At 35.8% G+C, this 25840-nt stretch overlaps 2 protein-coding genes across 2 annotated transcripts; one reads left to right on the top strand and one right to left on the bottom strand.

Annotated features, from left to right (window-relative positions):
- Positions 1-3243: 3243 nt before the first annotated feature.
- Positions 3244-5710, top strand: LOC104091100 (GTP-binding nuclear protein Ran-A1). The gene is made up of 8 exons (XM_009596374.4): positions 3244-3413; positions 3557-3626; positions 3928-3984; positions 4076-4193; positions 4722-4811; positions 4919-5098; positions 5202-5279; positions 5378-5710. The coding sequence occupies exons 1-8, from the start codon at positions 3411-3413 to the stop codon at positions 5445-5447; spliced, it is 666 nt and encodes a 221-aa protein (XP_009594669.1). The 5' UTR covers positions 3244-3410; the 3' UTR covers positions 5448-5710.
- Positions 5711-9612: 3902 nt separating this feature from the next.
- On the bottom strand, positions 9613-12954 carry LOC104091099 (uncharacterized). Its single transcript, XM_009596371.4, has 3 exons — positions 12692-12954; positions 11250-11679; positions 9613-10657 (listed from the first exon to the last, which is right to left on the bottom strand). The coding sequence occupies exons 2-3, from the start codon at positions 11646-11648 to the stop codon at positions 9812-9814; spliced, it is 1245 nt and encodes a 414-aa protein (XP_009594666.1). The 5' UTR covers positions 11649-11679; positions 12692-12954; the 3' UTR covers positions 9613-9811.
- Positions 12955-25840: the final 12886 nt, after the last annotated feature.

Here is a 25840-nt window from a genome sequence, read left to right as displayed (position 1 = left end):
CAAATGATGTACACCACACAATGCAATATTTTTGGGTCCCAAAAAATATTGCCAACAAAGTCTACACTTTGTAAAGATGTGTATGCTTATGTGAGATGGCGACCATTAGCCAAAAAATTGGCCATAATTACAAATCTCTACATTGGCCTAATTTTGGCAGATATAGTAAGTTTGCTCCACCTTCTCCGCAAAAGCCCCAATGGGCATATCTCAAAATTTAATGCCATCAAAATCAGACAAGTTGCCTGATACCGAAACTGTAGTAGGGCCTATAATAGTGGATCCCATTAAAGTATACAACGAACCAGATCTGTGTGCTTTCATGATCACAAGAGCACTATGAGAAACTTTCAGAACTCCACCTTCACCTGCGTACTTGCACCCAGGAGATTCTAGAGTGCACAAAGAGATGAGATTTTTCTTCAAGTTAGGAACATATCTAACATCGGTGAGAATTCTCACCACACCATCATGCATTTTGATTCGGACTGTACCCTTTCCAAAAACTTTGCAGGCAACATTGTTACTCATCAAGACAACTCCACTTCCAATAGATTCATATGTGATAAATAAATCCCGACTGGGATACATATGATAAGAACAACCCAAATCTAAAATCCACTCATTGTTAGATTTGAAACTATTATTAGTTGCTAAAATAACAGTTCTCTCAGTCTCATCAGCAGCTACACTTGCTTCGGTAGTGTCAGTATTTTTGTGCTCATTTTTTCTTTCCTTATGTTTTTCATTATTTTTCAGCTTATAGCATTCAGAGATAATGTGATCTTTCTTATGACAATAGTGACACTCTAAATTATTGTATCTGGATATGGAGTCGGATTTGACCCTAACAAATAAGCCAACTTCTGCTTGAGTTCCACTAGTTTTCCTAGTAATATCATTATCTATCTATTCTTTTGATTTTAAGATAGATTTAATATCATTATAAGAGATATTATCCTTTGCATAAAGCATAGTATCTCTTATATGCTTAAAAGATGGGGGTAGAGAACAAAAGAGTAACACAGCTTGATCCTCATCTTTAATTTCAGCATCTATATTACTCAAATCCATAAGAATGGAATCAAAGGTGTCAAGATGTGAGAGAATAGAGGTATCTTCACCCATACGAATTGTATAAAGCTTCTGCTTCAAGTAAAGTTTATTTTTCACTGTCCTCTTTATATATAAGATTTTCATTTTTTTCCGCATGCCTTTGGCTGTGATATCTACAGAAACTTCACGTATAACCTCATTCGAGAGATTTAAGATGATACGTGATTTTGCCTTTTTATTTATGAAGGCAAACTCCTCGTTCGTCATTTTATCCGGCTTCTTCTCCTTTCCTTGCAACGCCAAGTCTAAGCCATCCTGAATTAAGATAGGTTCCATCTTTAATTGTCACATTGTGAAGTTTGCACTTCGGTCAAATTTCTCAACATAAGTCTTTGTTAAAGTCATATTAGCTACTGAAATAAATCCGGTTAGATTCGGCTTTGATACCAATTTGTTAGGATCGAAAACTCGGGTAATGCGGAATTTAGCCAAACAATGGTATAATGATAATAACAAAGACAATGAAAGTTGATAACAACGACAATTAAATCATATAAAGAAGACACAAATTTAACGTGGTTCAGTCAAAGTGACCTACGTCTACTAGCGGAGATGAGCAATTTTACTATACCAACAAGAGTACAAAAGAGAGTACAAAATTAGAGTAAATACTCTAATTAATCCCAAATACCCTAAGAGAATAACCTCACAAGATCACTCAAAAGAAATGGTTCACACAAGTGCTTCCCAACACTTAACTCTCATACAAAACACTCTTAATAAATGAGGAAAGGAATAAACAAGAAATGAAGACTCAAGTCTTGTTGGTGTGTCTAAAATGAACTAATGACCTTCCCTTTTATATGCAAAAAAGTGTTGGCTTCTTAGGTGTAAAAGAAGAGATACAACTTGTGCAAATGATGTCCACCACACAATGCAATATTTTTGGGTCCCAAAGAATATTGCTAACAAAGTTTAAACTTTGCAAAGATACTTATGCTTATGTGAGATGGACACCATTAGCCAAAATATTGGCCATAATTACAAACATGATTAAGGTCGCCAAATATTTCATATAAATGTGATTTTGAGCTTTAAATCATGACATGCACCAATCTTTTTTATACGGATTCAAGTTGAGAATTCTAATACCTTAATTGTAAGAAGCAATTTGGTTTGAATTATTCTTCACAACCTAATTAAGTATTCCAAAAGACTTAACGATTTATTTTTATGCTGAAACTTTATGTCGACAACAATAACAAATTTAATGAAATCTTACAAGTGAAGTTTGAAAAAGATAGTGTTTACACAATCCTTACCCATATCTTATAATAGTAGAAAGATTATTTCCGGAAGATCCTAGCTAAAAAACACAAGAGGGCAAACTTTATGTCAGAAGACCATGATCATAAATGTGTTATGCTGAAAACCGTGCCGTAGCGTGAGAAGAATTTAAGGTTAACACTTGAGTGGTGCTACTCTAATAGGTTGTTTGGTCAAGTTTTTACGAAGTCAAAAGTATTTGTTTTATAAGAAAAAATATTTTTTTTAAAGTTGAAGTGTTTGACTAAATTTTTAGAAGAAAAAAAAATATTCTTGGGTAGAAGTAGAAATAATTTTAGAGAAGCAGAAAAAAATAGTTTTTTCCTGAAAGTACTTTTTTAAAATAATACTTTTGAGAAAAATACACTTAAAATACTTTTTAAAAGTTTGACCAAATACTAATTGCTGCTTAGAAGTGCTTTTAAAATTAATTAGCCAAACACAAATAATTTCTCACAAAAAATACTTTTGAGAAAAACACTTTTCAAAATAAGCTTATTTTTTAAATTAAAAACTTATGTTAGTTAGTGAGAACTATTCAACCAAAAACAATCAAAGTTTTCAGGAGTATGATACTTGGTGTTCAGAACTTTTATACCTTCTCGAAAACAAGTTATATTTTAGATGTCTAATTAACCTGTTTCTGAATCGAATTTTTTGTTGCATGTGCAAAAAATAGTAATAGTAATTATTAAATATTTAACTGTTACTTATTCAAATAATTTTTCCGTTATTTAAATAATCACATAATGGTTTTAATTATCCAACCAAACTTACGGTTGGAAAAAAAAAACAAAGCTCTTGTAGTTTGAAATTCAAATTTGGAGAAGAACGTGAGAGTCACGTGCAGCAGCGCCGAATCGAGGAACAGACTGATCCAACGGTCCAGAGAATCGCGTTTGGGCAAAGCTATGATGTGAACGAAAACGCTGATTACAAAACCCTTTTTCTCCCAACTATATATATCCCTCCTCCTTAATCCTCCTCATTCCTCTCAGAACCCTCGCAGCATTCTCCTCAAAACAAACATGGTTAGTACGCTATCTTTATCTCTCAAAAGTTTTGTTTTTGCTGCTATTTTGGAATGTTATACTTATTGTTTTTTCTTTTGTCGATTTGTGTTTTTTTATGTATCTGAATGTCTTGTGATTTATGTGGATCGTTTTTTGTGTAGGCTCTTCCAAATCAGCAAACCGTGGATTATCCCAGTTTTAAACTTGTTATTGTTGGAGATGGTGGAACTGGTAATTTTTCTCTCTTTCTTTGAGGAGTAAGTCTTGTATCTTAATTAATTTGAAGTGTGTTTAGGCTGTGATTAGAATGATTTGTTTGATTTCGGTATTAGTGAATTCTCTAATGAGAGTATGTTTATACGTGGCTCTAAATCAGTATGGTTAGTGAAAGTCTTAGATCTATTGAGCTGCTGTTCTAACTAGTTTTTATGTTGGGTTGAAAAAGGAATGATGGTTTTGTGGATTAAACTGTTTAGTTTTTTTCTTGTTTTTTAATTGCTCATCTGATTTGGAAGTTTTCCTTTTTGTATAGGAAAAACTACATTTGTGAAGAGGCATCTTACTGGTGAATTCGAAAAGAAATATGAACGTAAGTGTTTGCTGTATGAAGCACAACTTGGTTGTTATTTCTTGGCTTTTTGTCTTTGTAATACTGATTTTAATTTTGTATTTTGGAACAGCCACCATTGGAGTGGAGGTGCACCCATTGGATTTCTTCACAAACTGTGGGAAGATTAGGTTTTACTGCTGGGATACAGCTGGTCAGGAGAAATTTGGTGGCCTTAGGGATGGATACTAGTAAGTAGTCATTCCATTTAATTTCACTCTGTACTCTTTGTTATTGGTATAACTATAATTTGCAATGACGTTGTATGCAATACTTAAAAAATACCTATTCCATTGTTGTTTTATGAGGCGATATGTATTGCTCCAATATAACCCGTTTCTTTTGTGGTTTTAATTCCAACTGCTAATTATATGCTAAGTGAATGAGCCTAAATAAATTTTTTGAGGAAAAAATGGACCTAAAGTAATTTGTTAGGGTATTTCTTGGGTTCCCATTTTTCTTTTTGTGCCGATGATTGATAAATAGCTTACCATTCTCCAAGATTAAAGTGAGATGTATTACATGCTGATTGAACCCAATGTGGAATGTTGTATGGTTAAATGCATCTCTTTTATCAGCTGTAAGGGTCTACTGTTTTTGTAAAATGAGCATAGCAGAATGTTGTTCAGTGTTCTTTTTACAGTACCATTATGGAATCTCTATGTATTTTCAAGTGTGCTGTGTGTATTCCATATTGATTTTTTACTGCATGTCTGCAGCATTCACGGTCAATGTGCTATCATCATGTTTGATGTGACAGCCCGATTGACATACAAGAATGTCCCCACATGGCATAGGGATCTTTGCCGGTATGTCTAAGCATCCTATTTTTCAATTGATTTTATTCTCTGGTTTGTGTTTTCAAACTTTCTTGTTTTGTTTTCAAACTGATAGATATTTACATCTGTTGAATCAGTGTCTGTGAAAATATTCCGATTGTTCTTTGCGGGAACAAGGTTGATGTGAAGAACCGTCAAGTTAAGGCTAAGCAGGTTACTTTCCACCGGAAGAAGAATCTGCAATACTATGAGATATCGGCAAAGAGTAACTACAACTTTGAGAAGCCTTTCCTTTACCTTGCCAGGAAACTTGCTGGGTACTTTCTTCATTCGACTATTAGCTAAAATGTGCCATTCTGTAGAAGAAACATAGTAGAATCAGATTTTGATGATGTTTTCAATATGATGTTCCTGTTTTAGGGATCCTAACTTGCACTTTGTGGAGTCTCCTGCCCTTGCTCCTCCTGAAGTACAAATCGACTTGGCCGCACAGCAACAGTAAGTTCTTCACCAATTTACCTCTTCTCTTCCAGTTTTATTTAGATTTTGATTTCATGTCTTCCATATGTTATTGTAACTGTGATGTGTTGTTGCAGGCATGAGGCTGAGCTTGCAGCTGCTGCCAGTCAACCCCTCCCAGATGACGATGATGAGACCTTTGATTAAGAGAGTAATCAGCCTTCCCAGACAGCATTGTGGATGCAGCTATGATTTTTCTTTTTTCCTATGTACTGGTGTCCCATTTTTTCCCACCATTGATGGGCTTCTGAGGACTCTCTGTTCCAGAATATGTAGGCTTTTTGAACTCTGTTCTATTTTCTTTCTGGTTTGTGGGAACGGTATGAAGTTTTTATTCATATCTTCTGAATGTGGATTGCGATTTGTTTGGATGGACCGATTTGGATAGATGAAGCTACTGTGGTTGCCTATTTTATGTGTTCTTGTTCAACAGTATTTCCGTTCTATCCTAGTTAAAAATGTGTTACTACTTTGTAGCTCCGACCATGCAGAAGCTACGAAGTTTGATTGAACAAGTTCTGGATGATGTTAATCTTTCGGATGAGGTAATGTGCATGCGCTTTATATAAGAATGATAGGTGAACAGAGACATAATAAAAGATCGTTGCATTAAACTTAACAGCCGCCTTGTTATCCCTACTTGGGCTCTCATACGAGTCACCCGAAAAAGCTCCAGATGAATCCTTTCAAGTCGGGGATTAAAGAATGTTTATTACCATGCTCTTTGTTCGAAAAATTATGACAAAGTTAGTAGGTTGATTGTCACATAGCAAAAAGAATCAAGATCTGAGCTACTATCAATTAAATTTTAAACAATAATTGCTTCTTAATGAACTATGGTGTTGGCTTGATGATCCCCCCTATCGAGTGAGAAGGAAGCGCTTCTTCCATGGAGAGTTAACATCGGCACTATTTTCAGTTGGAAAAACTACGGAAGCTTAGTAGTTGACAAATAAGATAACTGATTGAACAAATTTCAGTGCGTCTACCGTCGGAATTCTTACATCAACAGAGGAGTTTCGGCTGTGCTTTTTAAACATATAGACTACACAAACACAAGGATTAACAGACTGAAAATACAAATTCAAACACAGCTAACTTTAGATAAGTTCTCTGAAAGCCATAAGTAAAACAACAAGAAAATGCAACCACGATTACAAACAAAAACACGAGGATTAACGCATAGACTGAAAAGGCATATTCTCCGGCTAATTATACTTTGAATTCAAGAGGCATGTTGTTATACATAGAAACACAGAATTGAGGGTGGTGCCAATGACGGGGTGGGGCTAAGCCCCTTTCAACAGCATCACTTCTCAAATATTTCTCCCAATTCCCATTATGATTCTCAACTACTAAATGATAGCTTCGCCGGTCTTGTGAACATTGTATATAAATGCGGTATGAGCATCCATATTGCAGTAGAGCATCTATAAACATCAAGTATGAAACATACCCTACATACAACATAACAAACACTTCATTTTCTTAGATCAAATACTCTGCTGTTACTTGCTGCAATCATTCCTCCTAGAAGATCTCAGTGCCAATTGTCATGTCCCCAACTCCCAGGCAGTGAAATTAACTGCATAAAGGAAAACAAATTGGTTTCTATAAGACAATTCATTGTCTCGGGGCGCTGCAAAGATAACAAGGCTGATGCATACCGAGTTTTAATGGCTTGTTTACAAGCTTGAGCAATCCATGCCTCGACAAAAGGAAAAAGAGAAAACGTCTGGCGTGGTTGCGGAGCAAAGTAATAAGATTGCAAACTCCTTACCTCAACTCCTTTTTTCTGTCGTAAAATAAGGTATTTTATAATATGAAGTACAAAGAAGGTACTATAGAAGTACAAAAGAGAGGATCAAGCGCATCATTAACAGTTACAGCATCATTATAATAGTGGATCAAGGCATTCTCAAAGTAAAAAAAGGCAACACCACTATCTAAAACCCCTCATCATGTTTCCACATGCCCGATTTGGCCTGCTGTAAACACCTTTCAAAAGATAGAAACTCAAAAAGGTCTAACCGGAACTCAACACCTCAAAGGGCAATAATGGAATCCTGAACACCTTCAACTTTTTGTTGTCTCTCTTCCATCATAACAGAGAACATAGAGAAATGCCAAAAATCATTCATGAAGTATAGAAATCTGGGTGTAATTCATTAAAACTGAGCAATCTTAAGCATTCATACTTGAGCAGATTCTCGTTTTGAAATACATAGTTTTGCTAAAGTGCAAATGTATAACATTAGCTTGGAGAAATATCCAAAGTGCAGATGTCCTAGAGTAATTTGGTAGATGAGAGAATCATCAAATTGGGCAGGATGATAAGATCACATTGAAAATAAAGAAAAAACAAGGATGACTACCAAACAGATATCTGGAATCATCACTTGAGGTATCAACTGGCACCTCTGCCAAGTGAAACGCCCCTTCAACCACAGTCCCACCCTCCCCGACCCAATACAACCAGAAAAAATTTGAGAGAGTAATATTCCTTAACTAATATTATGAAAAGTGTAGCCAGGGTAAGCAAGGTTAGGAGAAGGTCAACCATTATGTTTAGCACTTACCTTGTAGTTGATTAAGGCTGCAGGAATATAATCAATTTATGATGAATCCACATAGTAATGAATTTGTTGGGGGTCTGAGTAGAGTGGAACAGATATAATGATTCATATTTGGGGACTAAAAATCAATAAATACGATTCTGCAGCCTTAATAGAACTGAACTGGAACCAACTTCCTTTAAATGGCATCATCGTGCATGGAGTTTAACATGTTACCAATTGATTGACATCGTAAAAGTAGTGAAAAAACTTTGTCAAGCTTATTTAACTTGTTTGTTATTTGCTCCAAAACTTAATAAGATGAAGCTAAGAACTCATTCCAGCACATATACTGCATTCTCTCTCTCACTTTTTCTTATTATTTATAAGAGAACAAAAAAAAAAAAGAATTCTCCCTTTTTTCTATAAGGAACATATTATGAGAACCTGCCTGAAAAATTCCAATATGAAACAATAAATTGCTATAGATTTTCCAAATGCCAAAAAATTATCCATAAACCAACAAACAGCCTGAAATGGACAAATAAAGAATAAGAAGAATACACCATCAGCGTGAAATTAAAATTTGCTATAATTATATATCTGCTCAAGGAATAATTCACAATGCAAAGGAAACAGTGGCAATTGACCTACTTATAATACGGAAACATGGTAAACAGATACAGAAATAAACCACATTATAGAATCACCAGAAGATCTTAAATCTAACCACCATCCACGGTAATGAAATCCAAATTATTTGATAGCAAATGTGGGCTTACCTAAAGTTATACAGAATGTACCAAACAAAATTCACTACATGTCTACATTTTCCAACAACAAATCTTCCATGAGGAACTGCAATGAAACATATCAACTCTTTTACTTCCTTCGAAAAAACGGAATTTATGCAGATTTGAAGCTCGGATACAAACAATGTTAAACTGCAAAACAAAATAGGAAACCTGTGATATGAGAGATTTGCAGATTTCTGGGAAAGCGGATGCATACAGTATCCCCATTTTATGCCACTTGAATGGCCGCAAATCCCAGCATCATCTTTATAAATATGGAAGCAAGGGATGATGCTTCAATTTTTGGCCCTGGAATATGCATGGGACTGATTAATAATATCCTCAAAAAGGAGCTTCATATGCTGCCAAATTTTTTATAGACAGCAAAATTCTGCCCATAAATCCATAGTTAAAACCATTAGTAAAATTGGGAAGTTGTGCAGAATTAGAGCATATACAAAGATTCACAGAAAACGTAGATAAGACTTAAAGTTTCTAGTCCCAAGTTATAACCACCATTTCATACAGGTAAGCAACATTCCAAATTACATCTGAAGGTACAACCTTCTGTACAAACTAAATAATCAGATAAAAAAGTTCCAGGCTTATCCTTCAACTATTTGTATCAGCTAAACTTCAACTACAGCCTACATTAATGGGCATGTGCCCTCCTTCAAATATTTTGGCATCTAGTCTGCAAAAGCTCCTCATACAATCATTTAAGAGGTACGAAAGAACTTTAACACACATTTCAATGAAGGATACAGTGTATTATCACTCCTATACCTGCTGTTGCTAAAACATCATTCACATCTCGTTTATTTTGTGCTACAGGATGTTTTTGCCTCTAAAATAGATATTTCTAATTTCTGCAATGTATTCCTATACTGCATATAGGAATCACAAGATAAAAGTGAACTGAAGAAAACCCTGACCGCACAAGGACAGGAATCAGTACAGTCATTCACCATGATATGTTGATACATGTTTCCAATATAAAAAAAATAGATACAACATCCCATACTACAAAAGTAAACAGTTAGAAAAACTGTATTTAACTGAACCTCCCAAGTTACAAAACATAACATGACTAGCTTTTTACAATTCTGTTAGCAACAGGAACCTAACATAGAGAAGAAAAGAAAGAAAAACATTACAGCCGCTATTTGATATAATATGAACCTTTAGAAGAAATTAGGTTCTTTAGCTCCATCAAATGTTCATCATTTGAAATATGCAGTGTTATACGAAGATCAGTTAATAATGCTTCTTTTTCCCAAGTTAATGGTCCATAAGCATATAATGCCACCAGGGTGCAGTGATAAGCATGCAACTCTAATCTATGAACACTTGTTGCCAATTCCTCTTCTGGAGGATTATTGTGACTTTTCTCCTTATATCCTGAAGGACCTGAACCACAAACTGACTCCGCATCACTACAAAGGCCACCTGAAACTCGACGTGAAACTCGTGGAAGATGACCTAATAATTCGTTTGGTCTCTCACTAGTGACACTACAACTATCAACAGAGCAGGCATCGCTATCGGAATCGCTAGGTTCCAAACTTCTCCTAGGGAAAAAGCCAATGACACCACCTAAATCTTCTCTCTCCAATTCATTAAATCCATTTGATCTAATGTTAATGGAAGTATGCACGTATTTTTCACCCAGAGTTCCTCTTGGGTAAGCAACAGCATCTACCTTTTCCTGTAAGGTCACCAGAGCTGCTCGTTGCCTGCGATTATCTGTCTCGATTGCTTGAAGTTTCTGAGCATTCTCATAAAGTGAATCAACACCAGATGTGCAATAAGGAGACATTCTCTTTAGGGATCTTGATGAGATTAAACAAGACTCTTGTCCTCTATTTTTTCCTTCAGTGGCTAAACCATCAGTTTCTCCAAGACCTTTAGTATGTGCATCAAGTTGCAGCGGCTGCGACTTAGTCTTCTGACTATAATCTTGAGCTGAAATTTTGTTAGATCTCTGGGTCCCAGCTTTATCACAACCCTACAAAAGAAAACAATAGTGAGATCAGGGAAGGCAAGGAAGAAATAGATTCTGAATTTTTTATACAAATTATTGAAAGATACGCCATATGCATAAAATAAAAAATTCACCTGCTTATTACTATAAGCACATCAAATACAATACTGTGTAAGGACAACTAAACAGATGTTCAAAAGTGTTCCCTCTTCACATAGAACTGCCATCAATTAGAATAATAATTTTATAATTTGATATGATGCGTATAATCTAGAACACTTAACCACCAGGGTCAAACCCACTTCCCATATTGTTCAAGCTACACGGACTATACCTTGTCCAGAGAACGAATGCATAGAGACACATATACACAAATGAAACAGTTCTCACAAAAACATCTAGTTAAAAACATATATGGACTCAAACAAAACATAATGGATCTGACGTAGACAGCAATACAAAATAATCCTGTCAAATGAACTTTTTCTAATTAAAAACAAAGGCAGGGAAAAGAGCAAATAAATGATGAGAGCAACTCCAAGTTATTACAAACTTTTATAACAAGCTTGTTCTCTGTAAAGCCAAACATAATAATAAAATGAAAAAGAATATGTACCTTTCTTATAAAAATCCATTTGCCATCTTTCCAATTTTGCCGATCTCTCATGCCTGATTTATGAATGCTAAGTTCCAGAGAGCAACCAAGTAGTCTCACCAAATAACGATCACATGGTAAAATACTGAGCACGATCGCAACTTTCCAAGAGCAGTCATTATATACCTCCACAATGTCTCCAGGTGCCCAAGTTTCCACACACTGCACTACAGGGGGGCAGGGCCTTATCATCTTCCTTGATACCCTTTCTTTGATATTTTCACTTTGCACTGGTGAACCAGAACCATATCTAACACTGCAAGTGAGGCCATTACCAGACACTATCTCGGCAGCACGCCATGAGATTGGCACCTCAGCTCTGTTCATTACTTCCACCTTATCACCCTTTTTGAACCTCATGTGAGAAAAAATTCTTTCCAACAGCCACAACCTGTGATAAGACAAAAAGATATAATACTAAGCAAAATCCTGTAAAAAGATCCCAATACAACATAAGCACTGAAAATTAAGTTCAAATAGACTAGAGGAGAACATGTTTGAATTCCAGTCGAAAACTCTATTATGTTAACTGTTCACGCATTATACCAAAAACTCAGTAAACCGATAGGCTAAATATCTCAAAAAACTTATACACAACCCTCCTTCATTATACAAAACGAATAAGTTAAAATAGACAAAACCAAAGTTGACCATAGACCCCGAACTAAAAAGAAGCCTTCAAAACATCACAATTACCTGAAAAAATCGTTTAATATGCCAAATCGCCTACAAATTAATTGCAATACTGAACCAAGTTGCACAACTGTTAAATCATTAGCTCATAATCTTTTTGGATTTTCGAGATTTAAGGATTTTATTGCTGTTTCTTGAAGAAATTAGGATTGATTATCAAATAAGGAAAATGGTCCCAATAAAATCATAAAAAAAATAAAAATTAGAGAAACAATTCTCGTAATTGGCTTAACGTTGTGATTAGCAATAAATAAATTCGATGAAATTCCCTAGAACAATAAAAATGAAAATATTCAGATGAAATCTCATAGAAGTCGTGAACTGAAGTTATGAAATTTACAACCCTAAAAAATACAAAATAAAAGAAATATTTAATTAGATTCGGATCATGATTAGCACAAAAAAATCTATGAAATTCCTAAAACTTATATAACTAGAAATTTCGATAAGATCAAATAGAAGTAATCGGTTGAATATTGCGGAAATTAAAACCCTAAACAATGAGGGGGAACTTTTTAGCAAATAAAGAAAAAAATACAATAAATGCCCAAAATATTTTAAGAAATTCAGTTAAGCACAGAAATAATATATTCAATTTAAGGTAATTAAAAACCCCAAATGAAATAAAACACTCAATACGTTCCCAAATATGGAAGAATTAGGGTTACAAAAACCCAAAAATTACAAGGTAATAAGCTAAGAAAACGCACCTTTATCGAAGAATTGATGAAATAGATATTTAATTGAACAAGTATTTCTCAGTATTCTGGATTGTAATTGCTCCCGGAGAACACAAAGCTTTTAGAAATTATAATTAGATATTGCGGTTCTAGGGTTTTCAAATATATTTTGGGGTTCGAGGAGAAAGGATAGATCAGTGAATAAATATTGGGGTGAGGGTACTTTGGGAAGATCTGTCAAATAGAGCGTGTTTTCACTTGCCTCTACTTTGTTAATTCTCTTCTTTTTCCTTCTTGCCAGCGGTTTTGAATTGAATATAAAAGTTTAACTTACCTTCTAAATCTAATTAATTATTAAAACAAAGTCAAGCATATTCTTTAAGGGTCTGTTTGAGAACCAACCCGATAATTAAAATTGATGTAATTATTAGGGCAGTAATTACACATCCTAGTAATTACAATGACTTGTTTATTTGTCATAACGTAATTACATTGTAATTACAAGCGTACTGTTTGGCTGCACAAGTGTAATTACATAGTTAGATTAAATTTTAAATGAAGTAATTATCAAAACTTAAAAGTTAATATAATAAATATATGCCTATAAATATTTTTTTATAAGTATAAATGATATTAGATTTAGTATTTAAGATGCATATTGTTTTTTGAATATACACTCATTAGTAATTATATATTTATAACTAATATTGTAAAAATAATTTTTATATATTTTCTAAATTAATTATATTTAAATTAAAAACACACGTTTTTTAAGATTATCATGAAATGCATGTTTGATAAGATAAATTAATATTTATAAATATAATGTCATAACATTATGCAAATGTTCGACAAAACTTATCTATCAATTCTAACTAAAAAATGAACAACATGCAATGTGAAATGACAAGTAAATACTACTGAAACAAGTAAATTGGAACCATAAATATAAGAAATAAAAATAATGGAAATAAAAAGTTATAAAGAAAATAAATTAAATAAAAATAAAAAAGAAATTAAAAAGTAACCTTGTAATTACACAGTGTAATTACCACCAAGTCTCACCTCCTCCTTGAGAATTGGAGAGTGTAATTACACATCTTCAATTATGCCCAATTCCATGCCGACCAAGTAATTACTTGGCCAGACAAACATACCAAACTATGTAATTACATCCAATTACACTCAAATCCAATTCCTAGGTGACTTTCCAAACAGACTCTAAAGAGATATTTTACAATATTATTTCTTACAAAATTTACCCAACGCAAAATTTCATTACATATTAAGCAAATTTTAATTCACAAAACTAAGGTCCATCTCGTAGATCATCGTAATCACATATAGCAAACATTTAAGAGAAAAGATTAGAACTCAAGACGTAAAGAGTATGCACAAAATACGAAATATTAGAGATACACACCCAAAAAAAACCAACATCAATCTCAATGGTAGTTACAATAGCATAGACTTCGCATGTAATACGTACTTTTGTTGTTCTTGTGACGAGCCTTACACTCAATATTGCGCCTTAAAAGATACACTTTCTTCTCTTGCATATTTCGTCAAGGTCTTAAGGCGAAGCGTAATCATAATTTCATATATCCTCATTTCTCCAAGGATAATGTACTTGCCAGCCTCAATATTAGGCGGGCCAAATAATTGATTAATGGTATTGCAGTCAAATTGAGATTCGTTGTTCTGAGCAAAGGTGTGAATTCAGTATGCTCATATACATTCTTGTAAAATTCTCCACAAAGAGTAATACAAATGATTCATGCTCTATGAAAAAATTGTGCCTTTCCTCTTTATGATACTTCTCCTAATTATATATATATATATATATATATATATATATATATATATATATATATATATATATATATATATATATGTATAGAGCATTCCTGAGTTTGAGATTGTGAGAAGGCACGTGAGAAAATATGTTATTAATATTGGATGATAAATACAATACAAGAGGTCCCTATTCATAGCTATACACTACACGAAGATATTACTCCTCTTCCAACGTGGGACAAGACTACACTATACATATCTGTAAACTAACACTCCCCCTCAAGCCGGTGCATACACATCATATGTACCAAGCTTGTTACACATGTAACTAATACGAGAACCAGAAAGAGACTTAGTGAAAATATCTGCTAGTTGATCATTCGACTTTACAAACTTTCTAACAATATCTCCTGAAAGTATTTTTTCTCTGACAAAGTGACAGTCGATCTCAATGTGTTTAGTCCTCTCATGGAACACCGGATTTAACGCAATATGAAGAGCAGCTTGGTTATCACACACTAGTTCTATCTTGCTGATTTCTCCGAACTTTAACTCCTTGAGCAACTGCTTGACCCAAACTAACTCACATGTCGCCATAGCCATAGCCCGATATTCCGCTTCGGCGTTAGATCGAGCAACTATATTCTGTTTCTTGCTCTTCCACGAGACCAAATTACCTCCTACTAGAACACAATATCTAGACATAGAACGTCTATCAAAGGGTGATCCTACCCAATCAGCATCTGTGTACCCAACAATCTGCTCGTGGCCTCGATCCTCGAATAGTAACCCTTTGCCTGGAGCTGACTTTATATACCGAAGAATGCGAACAACTGCATCCCAGTGACTATCACAGGGAGAATCCATGAACTGACTTACAACACTCACCGGAAAAGAAATGGCAGGTCTAGTCATTGTGAGGTAATCAATTTGCCCACCAACCTCCTATATCTCGTAGGGTCTCTAAGAGGCTCCCCCTGTCCAGGCAGAAGCTTAGCATTTGGATCCATAAGAGAGTCAATAGGTCTGCAACTCATCATTCCAGTCTCCTCAAGAATGTCTAAGGCATACTTTCGCTGTGAAATAACAATACCTGAGCTAGACTGAGCGGCCTCAATACCTAGAAAATACTTCAATCTACCCAGATCCTTAGTCTGGAAGTACCAAAAGAGATGTTGCTTCAGATTAGTAATATTATCCTGATCATTACCTGTAATAATAATATCATCAACATAAACCACTAGATAAATACACAGATTAGGAGCAGAATGCTGATAAAATACAGAGTGATCAGCCTCACTACGAGTCATGACGAACTCCTGAATAATTATGTTGAACTTACCAAACCAAGCTCGAGGGGACTGTTTCAAATCATATAGTGACCTGCGCAATCTGCACACACAACCATTAAACTTCCCCTGAGCAACAAAACCAGGTGGCTGCTCCATATAAACTTCTTCCTCAAGATCACCGTGGAGAAAAGCATTCTTAATGTCTAAGTAATAAAGAGGCTAATGACGTATAACAACCATGGACAAAAAGAGACGAACATATGCTACTTTAGCTACGGGAGAGAAAGTATCACTATAATCAAGCCCCAAAATCTGAGTATAACCTTTTGCAACAAGACGAGCCTTAAGCCGATCAACCTGGCCATCCGAGCCAACTTTGACTACATAAACCCAATGACAACCAATAGTAGACTTACCTGCAGGAAGAGGAACAAGCTCCCAAGTGTCACTGGCATGTAAAACAGACATCTCGTCAATCATAGCATGTCGCCATCCTGGATGAGATAGTGTCTCACCTGTAGACTTAGAGATAGAAATAGTGGACAAAGAAGATATAAAAGCATAATGAGGTGACGACAGACGATGATAACTTAAACCAACATAGTGGGGATTAGGATTAAGTGTGGATCGTACACCTTTGCGGAGTGCAATTAGTTGACTAAGATGAGACAAGTCCGCAGTAGGTGCAGAATCTGATACGGGGCGTGAATCACCTGGGCCTGATGCTGGATGTGGACGACGATGATAAGTCAAGAGTGGTAGAGTTGCAGAAGGTTGAACTGGATTATGTGGAGGAACTGAAGCTATAGGTGGTGGAGCTACAACTGGAGCTGTAGGTGGTGGAACTGGAGCTATAGGTGGTGGAGCTACAACTGGAGCTATAGGTGGTGGAGCTACAACTGGAGCTGTAGGTGGTGGAGCTGGAGTGACTGAATCTCCAAAAGATGAAACTGGTAGTACCTCAAAAATATCTAAGTGATGACCTGAACCTGTGAAGTATGATTGGGTTTCAAAGAAGGTAACATCAGCGGACATAAGGTACCGCTGGAGGTCAGGAGAAGTAGCATTGATACCCCTTTTGTGTTCTCGAGAAACCCAGAAATACGCACTTAAGAGCACGAGGAGCTAACTTATCTGTTCCTGGAGTAAGGTTATGGACAAAACAAGTGCTTCCAAAGATACGGGGTGGAAGAGAGAACAAAGGTAAGTGGTGAAACATGACAGAGAATGGAACTTGGTTCTGGATAGCTGAAGATGGCATACGATTAATAAGATAGCAAGATGTAAGAAGTGCATCCCCCAAAAAACGCAACGGAGCATGAGATTGTATGAGTAGGGTACGAGCAGTTTCAATAAGATATCTATTCTTTCTTTCAGCTACCCCATTTTGTTGAGATGTGTACGGACAAGATGTTTGATGAATAATCCCATGAGATTTCATAAACTCCTGGAATGGGGAAGACAACTACTCTCGGGCATTATTACTACGAAATATGCGAATAGAAACCCCAAACTGATTTTGAATTTCAGCGTGGAAGGTCTGGAAAATAGAAAACAACTCAGATTAATTTTTTATCAAAAATATCCAAGTGCACCTGGAATAATCATCAATGAAACTGACAAAGTAGCGGAATCCCAAGGTGGAACTGACCCGACTAGGACCCCAAACATCTGAATGGACTAAAGTAAAAGGTGACTCTGCTCGATTATCAAGACGCCGAGGGAAATGGGAGTGGGTATACTTACCGAGCTGACATGACTCACACTCTAGAGTTGACAAGTGAGATAAACCAGATACCATTTTCTGAAGTTTTGACAAATTGGGATGTCCCAACCGTTTATGTAATAAATCTGGTGAATCAGTAACAGAACAAGTTGTAGAAGGAAGACAAGATGTGAGTCCATGTGATTTAGCAAGGATAAGGTAATAAAGTCCGTTTGATTCATGCCTGGTACCAATGATCCATCCCGTACTGTGTTCCTGTATAAAAACACGATCATTAAGAAATAAAACAGCGTATTTAAGTGATTTGGCTAAGCGACTAACAACTATGAGATTAAAAGGACTATTGGGAACATAAAGGACTCAATCTAAAGGTAAGGAGGGAAGTGGGCTTGCTTGACCTATTGCAGTTGCCATGGTTTGAGACCCATTGGCCATTGTGATTTTTGGAAGAGATTGAGAATACGAAATAGTAGTGAAAAGAGATTTGTTGCCAGAAATATGATCTGATGCACCTGAATCAATGACCAAGACTCAGAGGATGAATATTGGGAGAAACAAGTCACGATATTACCTTTTTGAACAACATAAGCTATATCAGAAGATGTCTTCTTACATGCTTTATACTGAAGGAATTCAATATACTCTGCTAAAGAAACCATCCGACTATTCAAAGCATCGATTCCCATGTCGCTACAATTTGTAGTAGTAGGGTTAACTTGAAATAGTGAAAATAAGTAACTCCTATGAAAAACCTGAAGAAATAGCTTGAAAAATATTGTTTACAGCAGGAAAACAGAACACTGTTCACGCCGGAAACACTGTAGCTCACCGGAAAATTCCAAAGTTGTCAGAATTTGTCGAAACCAGAATGGATAGATTCAGAATTCCTTTGCGAGCAAGCTGTCCTAAAGAAATATTTTCAAAAAATGGCCGGAAAGGTCACTGTTCACGCCGAAAAAATATAAAATAGTCAAAATTTGATTTGAATTAGATGGGTAAGCTCGGAATTTTGAGGAGAGCACACTGTCCTGAAGAAGCTTCGCGAAAAAATGGCCGAAAAGTGGCCGGAACCCTTGCCGGATAAGTTGTTGTTGCCGGCGCGTGGAGGAGCGTGGCGGCTTTTCTGCCGGATAAAATTTTAGGGGTTGGTCGTTGGAGGGTGATCTACCTCGTGGTAGTGTTGGTTTTAGCACAACACCGACAGAAAGTGACTTTCACTTAGACAAGCCTTAGGTCACCGGAAAAATTACAAGATGACTAAGTTCTTTCTTCCCGGTTAACGCTGGAATGACGCACAATGATCTTTTCTCACTAATGCTCTGATACCATGTGAGAAGGCACGAGAGAAAATATGTTATTGATATTGGATGATAAATACAATACAAGAGATCCTTATTATAGTTATACACTACAAGGAGATATTACTCCTCTTTCAATGTGGGACAAGACTACACTATACATATCTATAAACTAACAGAGATAAAATATATTCTTTTCAAGCCTCTTTGAGGTGGAGAGGGGTTTGGCAGACCCTTATCAATAATTGCACCAAAGAAAGGGTGAAATGTTGCATAACCTCTTGATCCTAAATGAGGAATGTACAACATCATTCCAATACAAAATTTCATAGAAACCTGGGATCATATCCATGCCACAAGGTAGTGCAATCTAAACTATGACTATGCTTAAAAAGAAATAAGGGAGAGTCCTCTTTAACAAGATGAACACTGAAGCTCCTTTATTTAGCCTGATTCTGAAAGTAGGAATGTTATTTTAATCCATCTTCATCATGGCTTTAACCTCACTGGGTAGAGTTACTGCCATAGGTGAAAATAATTCTATTATTATTAATCACCCCCAAATTAACCGCAACCATGTTGGATTCCCTATAGTAGTGGTTAATAACAAAATGTCCTTGGATTACCATTTTTTTGATAATGGTAATAATTAGGGGTGTACAAAGAAAACCGATAAATCGTACCAACTCGATAATCCGAGTCAAACTGAGAAAAATAAATCCGATTGTGATTTGGTGTTGGAAAAAAAAATTCGACCATAATTGGTTTGGTTTGGTTTTAACTAAAAAAAGTCAAACCGAAACCAAACCAACCCGACATTATATTTATACAATGTAAAAATATATTTTATGCATATAAATATTTATTGTAATATAATTTATAAATATTTCTTAAACTTATTCACAGTTTTATCTTTAAAAGTATTATTTAAAGTTTGGACTTAATATTCTTGAATGATCCAATAAATTTTATAGCCCAAAAAGGTAGTAAGTCAAATAAAGTTCAAATCAATACTAATGCTAATAAAGGAAATTCAATTCAACATTAGGAATGACAATAGTGTTGGATATCTATTTTTTAGTTTTGCATTGATTTATAATGAAAATGTATAACCTAGTTTATCTTTTTTTTTTTTAATGTTTAGTTGTGTAATTAATAGTACTTATTAGTTGTACTTATTTTAGCACAACTTATATAGTATTTTTAGATTATGTTAATTTTTATTATGGTGTATTAATTAGTAATATTTTCTTTGTGCGATTTTATTATCTATGTTATTGAATATTTTAGTACAATGTTATGACTCATCTCATATTATTATTTTAATTTCTTGAAAAATACATTATATAATTGTATCCTACTAGGACTAAAATAAATATTTAGAGCATAAGTTACATATTTTGTGCTATTAAGACTTTATCGGGAAAAAACCCAAAAACTCGAAAAAATCAAAAAATTCGAGAAAAACCGAGATTAAAAAACCCGACTTTATTGGTTTGGTTTAGTAATTGAAAAATTTGAACTAACCCGATATATGTACACCCCCAATAATAATCTCCATCAATTGTCAATTTTATTTAATTTTTCCTTTGACCATGTTCGCAATTAACATAGAGTCAGATTCAATCTTTAACTCTGTGAATTGATTCTGGATACACCAACTGATCCCAAATAGCAGAGCATTGGCCTCATATCTCTTCTATGATTTCTTGTGACCCTTCCACCTCCTGCTCCTGCCTGTCCTGGGTCGCCCTTAGAGCAGCAACAACAACAATGAATAATAACAACTCAGTATAATTTCACTAGTGGGGTTTGAGAAGGGTAGTGTGTACGCAAACCTTACCCCTACCCTGGGGTAGAGAGGCTGTTTCTAAAATGACTCTCGGCATCCTTCCCTTCCAGAACTCCCCACCTTGCTCTTGGGGTGACTCGAACTCACAACCTTTTGATTGGAAGTGGAGGGTGCTTACCATCGAAGCAACCCGCCTTAGAGCAACCATCAATATTCAACTTAAGTTCAAAAAGTTCTGATTTATCTCATTTACGCCTTTTAATCAAAAGGTAGTTGCGCTAACCTCCAACCATCTCCCACTAAAAGATAGAGCAGGAAAAGCCGAGTTTAAGAAAATAAAATCATGATATAGTTGATTTGATCAATAACATACCTGTAGGAAATATTGGTGCCCTCATATTTAGTTGAACACCTGGATTTCCAAACAGACGGCAGGCATTGGAACATTACTTCTTCAACCTTGTTCATAGGCTTCTGCAGCCACCAAACCATGATCCTATGTCGAAGAATAGGGCTTAATTTCACACCACAAATGTTGCAAAAGAATCTTCACACAATTGTTGCAATTTCACTGTCCCCAAATAGATGATCCAACGTCTCTTCTTTAGGTTCTCTGCAACAGCAACATCTTATCATGGTATTGTCAATTGACAATCTATTTTTCATCAATCTTGCATTCTACTATTATAGTCTTTTACCTATAAAACTGACATATTTGCTTAAATATTACCTTACAAATGATTTTTCACTATAATCATGGTTTTCGCTAAATTTTCGATGAGAACTATCGAAATTTTAAATTTTTTTTTTAAATTTTATTAATCTTGTAACGAATGTCATCAGAGAGTTTGGTTAAAATAGTTTTTGACTTGTCTCTGATGTCGTCATTGACAAGATTTGTCGTAAAGTTAGACTTACGAATTCTCTTCAAAAAGTTTTACGGTCCGTCGAAAAGGACAAACATTTAAGTTGTTTGTATATACTTATTGGATCATCCAAGAAAATACAAACACTTCACTTTGCAAATCATTTTCAGACTTATAAATTCCCGATTATGTGAGTGTAAAACTCCTTTAAGAGTTTCGAATTATTTGGAAACAAAATATTTTTCCTTCTAAGGATATCCAAAATCAGCTAACATAGTTCATCAAATTACACGTGAATTATTATTTTACAGGCTTTTAAAATTAGATGCATATTTGATATAAAATACTATTATAATATAATTTTAGATCAGTTTATCTACAAGATACGCAAACTGAAAGCTTGGATTTCTCTACTAAAATTTCACTATTTTGAATCAAACATATCAAGATACACTAGCTCACATGTTGGGCCCATGTTTGGTGATATTTGGTTATAAATGTATATTTTTAGTACCTTACATTTTGGTGTTTCAATACTAATATGTACGATGTTTGAGATTAATTGAGCTGTATTATGTATAGGATCGTTGGAAGATGAAAATGAGTAAAGGTTGCACACAAAGATGCCAAAAATATATAAAAAGAGCATAAAAAGGCAAAAATCGGAGAAGACCAAGAACCGGGCGCCAGGCCAGACAACACCTGGCTCCTAGCGAGGTCCTTAGCACGCCCCTTTCCAGGCCTCGCAAGCTTAGGGGCTTGGACTCTTTCCCATTCCGTGAATTTAGTGTTTCCTACTTGATTTTGGACATGGAGACTCCGACCCTACCCTATAAATACTAGGGATGAGCGTTTGGTACTTTGATATTGTTTTTAAGAATTTTGGTACGGTATTTCGGTATTCGTTTTATCAATTGTGCATACCAAATACCATATCAAAGTAGTCGGTACGATTTAGTATTTTCTTATTTAGTTCGGTATGGTTTCGGTACGATTTCGATATCATACCAAGTCTTTGTGAACAAAAGTGGTGAATTATAATTCATTAGAAATCACATAAGAATATAAGATCACTAGCCAATTAGCATAGCAATAGCAACAACTCCCATTGGCCTAGCAGGTCCTTCGGCATAGACCTAAAGATGAACACATTTTACAAGTATACCTATGTATCATATTAAATGGAAGATGGATACAACTGCAACTAAGAGGCCCCAATCTATTTCTAGCTACATGCCACTGATTCAAAGTCTATTAGACAGTACAAATGCTATGAAAATGTTTATAGGTGATGATCATTACTTCACTATCTGTGCATACAACAAATCCATAGCATCCATTCCCATGAAGAGCTCTCCACCAAATTCACACAGTTGAACAATGCAGCAGGTCCACCATAGCATGAATTAGTTGAGTTAACTCCTTAAATGTCAATATTCCCACATTTTTGCATGTTTCATGTCACGACCCAAAATCCCCTATAGGTCGTGATGGCGCCTAACGTCAGCGTCAGACAAGCCAATGGTGATTTGCCAATTTAATTACTCATTTTAATATTTTTAAAATCATAATTTTCCTTAATTGAACAGTATAAAATAGAATTTACAGAGTAAATAAAAATATTTACACGAACCACAATGATGAATAACCTGGAGAAAGTCCCAAAATCGGTGTCACAAGTGGCATGCATTTTCTAGGAAATATAATAATAATACAACGTCTGTCCCGAATGTAATAAGACAGAATAAAATAAATAGTACGATGGGGACTCGATGGACTGCGATGCGTAGATTGAAATGCAGCTCACCTAAAGTCTCCTCAACAGGTGCGCCTACGCGCTAAGGTAATCATCAATGAACCTGTCAGATCCCGCACATTTAGTACAGAAGTGCAGCATGAGTACGTAAATCAACACATACCCAGTAAGTATCTAGCCTAACCCCGGAGAAGTAGTGGCGAGGGGTCGACATCGACACTTACTAAAGGTCCAATAAAATAATATAATAAAACATGAGCAGATAGGAAGCATACGACAATTATGGGGTAAATTTGTAAGTTACATAACCTTCCAATTACTCTTTTAAAGCATGAATTTCTAATCCTTATATTCTACCTTAACAACTCAGAAAAAAAATGTCAAGTGTCATTATCATATAAATAGAAAATACCATAAAATGCCGGGCATCAGGCTCGTAAATATTTGGGCTACTAGCGATATAATACACGATACTGCCAAGGTCGTTTGGCCCGATTCAGAATAACGTGTACACTGCCGAGGGACGTGTGGCACGATCCATAGATGCATCTATATACTGCCGAGGTGTTCGGTACGCTCCACAAGAAAAGGAAATAAATCACGGAATTACGAGACACGTGTTTACAAGACAACGCATGAGCATCAACTTAATATAATATTTTTACCATTTCTCAAATTACTCGTCCACAACTCAAAGTGTTAAGGCTTGGCCTAGTGTACATATTTTTATTTCTAAATCAATTTCATTTATAACTTCAATTAATTAAGCTAGCAGAATGAGTTCAAGTAATTCAAACATTTCATGATGAGATCCTAAGTCTACTCGGACATAAACATGCTTTAGCTACGTACGGACTCTCGTCACCTCGTACGTACGTAGCACCCACAACTAGTAGCACATAATAATAAATGTCACCTAGGGGCTATCTTCTCCCTCACAAGGTTAGACAGGAGACTTACCTTACTTTGAAGTTCCATAACCGGCTCCAAAGCCTCTCAACACCTCAAACCAATGCCCGTCGGTCCAAAACTGGTCAAACAATATGCAAACCAATCAAAAAAATACTCTAATACCCATAATTAATCAATTTAAATAAATTTTCAACTCCGTCCTAAAAGTCGATAAAGTTAACCCTCGGGCCCACGTGTCCGGATTCCAAAAATATCTGAAGATAAATATTACCCACCATGTTACGAACTCAAATATAAAGTTTATTCTCAATTTCACGTCCAATTTCGTGGTCAAAATCCAAAAATATCAAATTTTAGGTTTTCCACCAAAACCCCACAATTTCTATAAATTTTCATGTTTAAATCCTTATACAAACCATGTATTTAACTTGTAATAGGTGGGAGTCACTTACCTTGTGTTGCTTGATCAAAATCTCCCCTTGAATCTCTCCAAAATCGCCCCAACCAAGTAAAAATGAAAGAAAATAGGACAAGTCCCGTTTTTATACAAACTTTACTGCCCAGCGACCTCTCGCATCTGCGGTCCATTAGCCGCTTATGCGGCTCCGTAGATGCGATGCTCCTCCTCGCTTCTGTGGCTTCCCTTGCTTCTGCTAACAAAAGGTCCGCTTTTGTGGACTCGCTTCTGCGGCAACATTGTCGCTTCTGCAAAGCATCCCTCTCTCAGACTTTCCGCTTCTGCGATCGATCCGCCGCAGGTGCGACTCCGCTTCTGTGGTCCACCTGCTCGCTTCTGCGACCCCAGCCCCAGTCACGCCTGGCCGCCTCTGTGACCCTCTTGGCCGCTTCTGCGGCTCCGCACTTGAGGCCAAAACCTCGCAGGTGCGGTTACACCAGATGTCAGCTGCTTCAGCATTTCTCCCAAGTCCAAACTCGATCTGTTTTCAATCTGATTCGCACCCGAGGCTCCCGGAACCTCGTCCAAACGTACCAACACATCCCAAAGTATAATATGAACCTAGTCGAAGCCTTAAACTACGTCAAACAACATCAAAATCATGAATCGCGCCTCGAATAAAACTTATAAATTTCTAAATTTTCAAATTCTATATCTTGTGCCGAAACGTATCAAATCAATGTGGAATGACTTCAAATTTTGCACACAAGTCATAAATGCCATAACGAAGTTATTCCAAAGCTCGGAATCCCAAACGGACATGGATAACATTAAATCTACTTCAAGTCAAACTTAGAATTTCTTAAACTTTTAAAATACCAACCTTCCATAATAAGCGCTGAAATGCTCCCGGTTGATCCGATACTCAATCCGAAAATACGCCCCAGTCTGAAATCATCATGCGAACCTATTGGCACCTCCCAATCCCGATTCCAAGGTCGTTTACTCAAAAGTCATACCTTAGTCAATTCTTCCAACTTAAAGCTTTCGAATTTAAAATTTTCCATCCGAATCAACTTCGAACTTTCCCGAAATTCAATTACGACCACACGTACAAGTCATAATACCTGAAGTGAAGCTACTCAAGGCCTCAAACCTCTGAACAACGCACTAGATCTCAAAATGACCGGTCGGGTCGTTACATTTCATATGGCCAAGAAACAAAGAAACAAGAAAGATTACAATCAACTTATGAGATATTAAAGTATAAATTAATAAGTGAAGTAGAAGATAGAAGGACAAACAACATAGTTGATGCAACCAAACAGCCAACGCCAATTTAG

The sequence above is a fragment of the Nicotiana tomentosiformis genome, chromosome 8, assembly GCF_000390325.3.
Source record: "Nicotiana tomentosiformis chromosome 8, ASM39032v3, whole genome shotgun sequence".
Lineage (NCBI taxonomy): Eukaryota > Viridiplantae > Streptophyta > Magnoliopsida > Solanales > Solanaceae > Nicotiana > Nicotiana tomentosiformis.
Note: the sequence above shows the minus strand (reverse complement) of the source record. Positions and strands in the feature narration are given on the sequence as shown.

Bases quoted from the DNA above. Each gene is read 5' to 3' on its own strand.
- LOC104091099 (XM_009596371.4), bottom strand. From the start codon at position 11,648: ATGAGGTTCAAAAAGGGTGATAAGGTGGAAGTAATGAACAGAGCTGAG. The intron at 10,658-11,249 runs GTACATATTCTT...TTTCTTTTGTAG, and splicing joins AATGGATTTTTATAAGAAAG to GGTTGTGATAAAGCTGGGAC.
- LOC104091100 (XM_009596374.4), top strand. The intron at 3,627-3,927 runs GTAATTTTTCTC...CTTTTTGTATAG, and splicing joins TGTTGGAGATGGTGGAACTG to GAAAAACTACATTTGTGAAG. The intron at 4,812-4,918 runs GTATGTCTAAGC...CTGTTGAATCAG, and splicing joins TGGCATAGGGATCTTTGCCG to TGTCTGTGAAAATATTCCGA.